The sequence below is a fragment of the Triticum urartu genome, chromosome 5A, assembly GCF_056163025.1.
Source record: "Triticum urartu cultivar PI428250 chromosome 5A, HENAU_Tu73, whole genome shotgun sequence".
In the NCBI taxonomy this organism is placed as follows: domain Eukaryota; kingdom Viridiplantae; phylum Streptophyta; class Magnoliopsida; order Poales; family Poaceae; genus Triticum; species Triticum urartu.
The window spans coordinates 7,656,590-7,664,400 of NC_141877.1; the positions used below are offsets into that span (position 1 = coordinate 7,656,590).

Below are 7,811 nucleotides of genomic sequence, written 5' to 3' on the forward strand. Positions count from 1 at the left end.
CTTCAGGTTAGCTCCTGCCTTCTGGAATCAAGGGGATAGGGTTTCCCTGGAGGAAAATCTCGATCTGTTGATCCCTTTCACTGAAGAGGAGATCTTTACCTCCATCACCAATTCTAACGCTCACTCTGCTTCTGGCCCGGATGGTTTTTCTATCCCTTTCTTCAAAACTTTCTGGCCACAACTTAAGAACCTTATCTGTGCTGTCATTCAAGGATTCTGTTTGGGGACGATGGATATTTCTAGGCTCAATTATGCGGTCATCTCCCTCATACCTAAGATTAAGAGCCCGGAGCTTATCTCTCAGTTCCGGCCTATTGCGCTTATCAATAATTTTGCCAAATTCCCCGCCAAATGTCTGGCCACTCGTCTCACTCCTGTGGCGCATCGTACTCTCTCGCCTACCCAATCTGCTTTTGTTAAGGGGCGTTTGATTCTTGATGGGGTCCTTTGCCTCCACGAGATCGTTCATGATATCCACAAGTCTGGCAGTAAGGCCGTCATTCTTAAGTTAGACTTCGAAAAAGCTTACGATTCAGTTAGCTGGGGCTTCTTACGACATGTCTTGCTTGCTAAAGGCTTTGATGGTGGTGTTGTGCATCGTATCATGCAGTTGGTCATGGGTGGCCACACTGCTATTTCGGTTAATGGGAAAGTAAGCAAATTTTTTAAAAACTCTAGAGGCCTTCGACAAGGGGACCCTGCCTCTCCTATCCTCTTTAACTTTGTTGTAGATGCTCTAGCTAATATTTTATCTAGGGCAGCGGAGTCCGGCCACATTACTGCTGTTAGCTCCCATCTCGTTCCCCAGGGGATTACCCATCTACAATATGCTGATGACACGATTATTATGATGGAGCTCAACGATCATTGCCTCGCCCACCTCAAGTTCCTTTTGTTCTCTTTCGAAGCCCTCTCTGGTCTTAAGATCAACTTCTCTAAAAGTGAGGTCATTGTTACTGGTGTCTCGGATGATGAGGCTTTGCGTGTTGCTCGCCTCTTGAACTGCTCTCTTGGTTCCTTCCCTCTCAAATATCTTGGTCTCCCCATCTCTGCTGACAAACTCCTTGCTAAAGACTTTGCTCCCACGGTGGCCAAAGTGGGCAACCGTGTTATGCCCTGGAGGGGCAGGTACAATACCCAGGCTGGTAAAGTTGCCCTGATTAACGCTTGTCTTTCCTCCCTTCCTATGTTCCTTATGGGATTTTATCTTCTTTCGATTGGTACGCACGCCGGGTTTGACAAACACAGAGGTGCTTTTTACTGGAACTCGGCGGACAACAAGCGCAAATACCGCTTGGTCAAGTGGGATTTGATCTGTAGACCCAAAGGCCTTGGGGGGCTAGGTATCATCAATACTCTCTTCATGAACAAATGCTTAATTATCAAATGGTGGTGGAAGATCATGACCACTACCTCGGACATACCTCTCTGGTTTAACATTCTCAAAGCTACGTACTTTCCTCACTCTAGCCCAATGTTCGCCCGTGCCTCCGGTGCGTCCCAGTTTTGGAGAGATCTTGTTAAGCTTAGACCTACTTTCCAGAGTCTCGTCAAGTTTGTTGTTCACAATGGTAGGTCCACTAGATTCTGGCTCGACTGGTGGTCTGGTTCGACCACGTTGGCTATTGCTTTTCCTACTCTTTTTTCTTATTGTCCTAATCCTGAGATCTCAATCTTTGAGCTCTCTTCCAATAATTGGGATCTGCAACTCCGTCGCACTCTTTCTCCTGAAGAGTTGGTGGATTGGCAGCGCCTTGTTGCCTTCTTCCCTGTGCTCTCGGAGGAGGAGGACTCGGTAGTGTGGCCTCATTCGTCTTCTGGTCGGTTTTCGGTGAAGTCACTTTACGATAAACTTATTTCGGGGACTGTTACTTCCTCCTAAGATCAAGATCTTTCCCTGGCAAGCTACTCGCGGGCGGCTCCCGACCGGTGATCAGATTCGCAAGCGTAATGGGCCTGGGTCTGATGTTGCGCCCTCTGTGGGATTAGAGAAGATACTTTGCATATTTTCTTCTCCTGTGTTCTGGCTAAGTTATTCTGGTGCATGTGTTCTGGCTAAGTTATTCTGGTGCTGCATCAGATCCTGGCTGCACGTTCCTTGGAGACCATCTTCCTTCTCTGATCTCCGTCTTTTGGCCAACAATCTGGTCGGGGCCCAAAGGAGAATTTTCTGGGTGTGCTTTGCTGCTATGTGCTGGTCCCTGTGGACGACCAGGAACAAATTTACTATCGAGCATGTTTTCCCTGCTAAACCTACTGATTGCTTATTTAAAACTTGCGTGTTCTTGCAGCAGTGGAGATCATTGATTAAGGAGGTGGATCGAGACGTGCTTGATATGATGGTTTCCAAGATTCGGGCTTCTGCTATCTCCCTATCTCCTACCCGCGCCGGCAGCTAGGTGTTGATGGCCCTATGTTTGGCGTCTTTTGTCTCTCCGGCCTGCGCGCCGTGTACTGGCCTGGGAGCCATGTACGATACTTTCTCCATTCATTCGTGCTGGGTGCTACTCTTGTTATGTCTATGTTGTCCGTCCTGCTGTTTAACTCTGCCCGGTGGCTTTATTTATAAAGTCGGGCCTCAGCCTTTTATCTAAAAAGAAAGTTGATGAGAGTCACGACACTTGCTGCTCCTCCTGCATCCCCTATACGCAGGGCCATGGAAATTGTTCTCCAGTAAATGAGACAAGGCACCAAACAGAGCTTCCTCTGTGAAGCCAGGCATGTTCATCACTACAAGCACCATTTGGATGCACCTCATCTATCACAGTACCAATACTTGCTGATCCTGAACATAATTGTTCATCACTACAAGCACCATACAGCACATTTGGACACACCTCATCAACCACAGTACCAATACTCGGTGATCCTGGGCATTGTTCATCACTAGAAGCATGCGCAAGATTTAACCGAGAGCCGTGTTCATCCGATCTAACCCATTTCACTTTCAGAACCTTAGCACTGACCATCCGATCCAATCTACAACGTAAGCGCTTCCAGTTCCAGTTACAAGTCCGGCAATAACAAAGACTGGCAAATATTACTTACTGATGTCTGAAGTGGAGACATAATCCTTTAGAAAATATACACAATTAAATCCTGCATAGGTCACATATCGACCATATATTGCTGGGCTCAACGAGTGCTCTTCAACTAATCGCGAAAAATAGTATTAGAAATGGCCCATTGGGATTCATTGATGCAACCAAGCCGTGTACATGAAAATGGAGGAATTTATACAACGTGGTTGTTACATGAAAAACAATAAGTGGTACAAATAGAAGAAACGATACAACAATTTGAGAAATCCTAGTCTACATGCAACTTCGCGAGTTGGCACCTAGACAACACATTAGACTCATGATATAAACTAGAAGTCATAAACAACGTTGTTGGTGTATTTGGGAAGGCTGCATGAAACTGTCACCTAGGCCCCGACAGATGTGTTGCCGAAGGCAGGTATGAGCAAATTTGCATCTCAACATCGCTCTGATTTGGTTCATGATTAGCAACAAGATCATAGTGAGGTGTGGCCTCTAAAGTCATCGCACCTTCCAACACCTTGGCAACTGTTGACATCAGAGGCCTCTTGCTGCTATCAACCTGTAAGCACCACATTGCGAGCTCCATCATTTCTCTAACCTCCTCCATGTGAAATTGCATGTCGTTGCTGCTCGTATCCACCAAATCGAATAACTTTCCACATCTAGCCTTTTCTTGCAGAAGACTGATTAGGTGAACTCGCTCTTCAGGTTGTGATTCGTCCAGGTTCCTTCGCCCACATATAATTTCAACTATGACAATTCCAAAGCTGTAGATGTCTACCTTCTCGGTGATCTTCGAACCTAGCCACTCAGGTGCAAGATATCCACGTGTGCCTCGCATCCGAGTCATGATCTTGCTATCGTCCCTACTTATCAATTTCGATAATCCAAAATCCGAGACCTTCGCATTAAACCTGTCATCCAGAAGAATGTTCTGTGGCTTGATGTCTAGGTGAGCAATCCTTTGTTCACATTCTTCATGGAGATAAGACAGACCCTTGGCAATACCCATGATGATATTACGCCTTGTCTTCCATGAGAGTGTAAAAACTGGATGTGCATGGAATATCCATTTATCCAATGAACTATTGCTCATATACTCGTACACAAGTAGCCTGCTCGATTTTTCAGCACAAAATCCAATTAACCTGACAAGATTAATGTGATGAATTCTTCCTATGGTCTCAACTTCTGCTAAGAACTCCTGCTTTCCTTGATCGACCCCTTCTAAGCGCTTGACAGCTATCGTTTCCTTGCCTATTTTACCTTTGAAGACAGAGCCAAACCCTCCAGATCCAAGCCTCATCGAGAAGTTCCTTGTGGCTATCTTCAGCTCGTTATAGGAGAAGCGTGCTGGTACTCCAGGTATTCCTCCAAGGAAGCATTCTTCCTCCTCCGTTTTCTTACATTTTCTCCAAGTGAAAATGGAGATGGCAGTTGCAAATAAAGCAAAACTACCAACTGCAGAACCAATGGCAATGTTGGTCCTTCTTTTCATGGTGCCCTGTATTTTGAAAAATGCTGAAGTACGATGAGAAGAATTTGTAGTTTGAGAAAGTAGTGAGGCCTGTGATAAATGCAAACAAGAGCCAGTAATTCCATCATGGTCATCGTATTGAAATAATGCAACTTTGCAAGAGCACTCTTCTAAGCAAGATTGCTTGCAGTCCGCATCTGTAGCAGAAGTAGCCAATGATTGGAAGGCATCATCACTGAAGTAAGAAATGTTGCTAATAGGTACAAGTTGATGATAGCGCATGTCATTGCAAGAAGACAGATTAGTCCATGGTAGACACCCCATATCTGGACGCCATTCATCTTGGAGTCTAAAATAGTGAGAGCTGGGACAGCAACACTGCCCATTTATACAAACACTGTATTCACCACAGGCTAGAGGATAATCACAAAACTTGATTTCATTGCTTAGCACATCGAACACCACGTGGAAGGCAGCCTCCTTCATTTCATATAGACGAAAATGACCATCAAACTCTAACCGCATGAACTGAAATGACCTTGCAAGGGGCAATGAGAAGACCAGTTTGGGAAATCCAAAGCTGCCATTGGTAAATGCATAACAATCTGATGTCCCATTGCCTAGAGAAGTTGGTTGGAATACTTGTGTGTACGCGGCAGAGCCAAAATAAAACTGGAATCCATTTGATGAGGTATGAAGATTGATCTGACCTGATGCCCAACTGGTGAATGAATCATTGGCAGTGAGATTAGCTCCCGCGCATAGCAACTGCCCGATCACCAATGTATCTGTTGGGTAGTCAAAGGACTCCCAGACAGAGACATTGTTTTGATCAAAAAGCACGAGGTTTCCAGAACCATCGAGGCGCATACCAACTACGGAGGCGTCCTTTGTCGGTGTGGACCAGACAAAGGTGCCAACATTGTTTTGAAGAATTAACTGACCAGCCCCAGTGAAAGAAAGGATGTCATCCCTGCCTACGGGGAAGTTGCGGTTCGCAGACCAGATAACCTGGGGATGGCCAATAATACTATCCCCATAGCCACCGTAGTAGCTCATCATGACGCAAAGGATAAACACAGAACCATCTGTGCTGTAGAAACCAAAGCTAGCAAGGGTGTCGGAACTTCTACTCTGGAGGAATAAGCGAGCACTAGAGTTTCCACTCAAGTTGATGGCTGGATACTGCAGCAGACTTGTGTTTGTTGGGATAGAGCTGGATAAAGCATGGGCAAACGGAAACTGGTGGAGGGAGTAAACAAATAGGAACAAGAGAGTGATGATCAACACATGTAATGACTGCATGGTATTATCATGTATACGAATCATCAAAGAGGAGGTAGCTGTTTGGTGCAGAGAAGCCCCAAACAGGTTATACAGGATATGCAGAGTGCGGTCTTCTTGGGGCTTGGAGCCACATATGAACGGTCATGGAGTCACAAGGAAGCCGATGAGCATACCATAACTGCAAGACTATTCCATTAATTATTTGACCATTTGATTTTTTTTGACCATTTGCAAAGAGGAGTAGAACAATTGTTGGTTGCTTTCATGTGGCGGGCTGGACTGTTCTAAGTGGACTGTTCTAAGTGGGAGAAAACAAAGAATTCCAGCTCTATTAGTGGACTTTTCTAGCCTAGCCTTTAAATGAGTTGTTGCCAATCACATCACCAATGTATCAGAGAAACAGGGCTTTTGGGGGCTAAAAACTAAAAATAAAAGAACATATCCAGAATGGAAAATAACCGGCATGTAACAGTATATGAAATTGCTCGATTTTGTATTGCGATTGTAAAAATAAGCAAATTTTTTTGCTATATGTTGAGATGGATTGATCTCACGAAGAATAAGAAAATACCATTTGTCTTCCTGCGAAAGTGACGCTTTTGGCATCCATGACACGACTGCTAATTTACGGCGTGGATAAACACAGCCAAGAAGCATCATGCCCTGGAACTAAAGGTAGCAATCATGCATGCTAATTACCTGCAGAAGATATTTTCCTCAAACAACAAAAATGGAAATTAATTGGAGAAGGCCACTAGCAGCATTGTGAAGTGATGTGAGTTTCGGATGTTGCGGTCTTGTGGATGGTGCCTGTGGAGAAGGCTTTTTATTTGGTTTCTTGAATAATGGAGAAGGGCATTTTCATCTCAGGACATGGGTGCTTCGATGTAATTAAAACTCATGTTGCTCTGCATGCTAGAAGACGTATTCAAAGTTACAAACAAGTTGCAGCCGCGTGCCAAACTGGTTTCTTTCTGGTCAACAATCAACAATGGCAACTAGGTGCAGGCATTGTACAGCCTGGATCTTCTGGAAGAAGAAGAGTAGGACTGGGATGGGAACATCATTCAAGCCATGGACCAAACAACTATGGATTAAATTGGCTCAATCTTTCTGCACCACGGAATCTTGTTTCTCAGTGAAAAGGAATTGGAATGTGGGGGAAATTATTGAGAGTAGTAAAAAGATAAAACTTGCCGTGCAGTACAGGATTTCCCTTACCTGAGTGACCTGCGTCCGGCGGCTCCGCACATCGCCGGCACGCGAGGAGGACGACGGCGCCGGTGGCTGGACTCCTCCCCTCCCCACCTCCTGATCGCGCACACCTCCATTATCGAGAGATCGAAATGCACTCCGGCGACAGGTCGCACACGCCTGGGGAGAGGAGGATGGAAGGATGCGGGGGAGGAATGCGGGGGAGGATTCCGGCGAGGGACACTCGATTTGGGGGTCGGGAGAAGCGGATGCGCTCGACGGGGGAAGAGTTTTTTTTTTTTGGCGTATTTGGGGGAAGAGGTCAGGAGTCCACCAAACGCGGGCCAGCCCAGTGCAGGATCTAGCGCTGCCAGTTTCGTTTCTCCTTTTCTTTTTCCAAAAAAAAAATTCAAAAAAATTTCAAGAATTGTAAAAGTGTTCACGAAGTTCAAAACTGTTTTAGATTTTAATAATATTTTATATAGTTCAAAAAATGTTCATTAATATATTAAAAATGTTTGCAAGTTCGAAGAACATTTGTGATTTCAAAAGATGTTAGCCACTTTGAAAAATGTTTCAGAATTTCAAAAAATGTCGGAGATTCCAAAAGTGTTTGAAAATTAGATAAATATTCATGAATTACAAAATATTCGTGGATTTGAAGATATTAATGAATTTATAAATTTTTCATGAATTTGATAATCATACACGATTTCACAAAAAATCCTTGTGAATTTGAAAAATGTTCATGATCTCCAAAATTGTTCGTGAAATAATTATTTGTGATTTAACAAAAGGAAAAGAATAAA

General features: G+C 44.4%; 1 protein-coding gene across 1 annotated transcript; it reads right to left on the reverse strand.

Moving 5' to 3' along the window:
* Positions 1-3,186: 3,186 nt before the first annotated feature.
* On the reverse strand, positions 3,187-7,224 carry LOC125555680 (G-type lectin S-receptor-like serine/threonine-protein kinase SD2-5). The gene has a single exon (XM_087525286.1). The coding sequence runs from the start codon at positions 5,848-5,850 to the stop codon at positions 3,424-3,426; it is 2,427 nt and encodes an 808-aa protein (XP_087381412.1). The 5' UTR covers positions 5,851-7,224; the 3' UTR covers positions 3,187-3,423.
* Between the last annotated feature and the right edge of the window lie 587 nt (positions 7,225-7,811).

Excerpts from the sequence above, each read along its gene's own strand:
- LOC125555680 (XM_087525286.1), bottom strand. The coding sequence starts at position 5,850 with ATGATTCGTATACATGATAATACCATGCAGTCATTACATGTGTTGATC.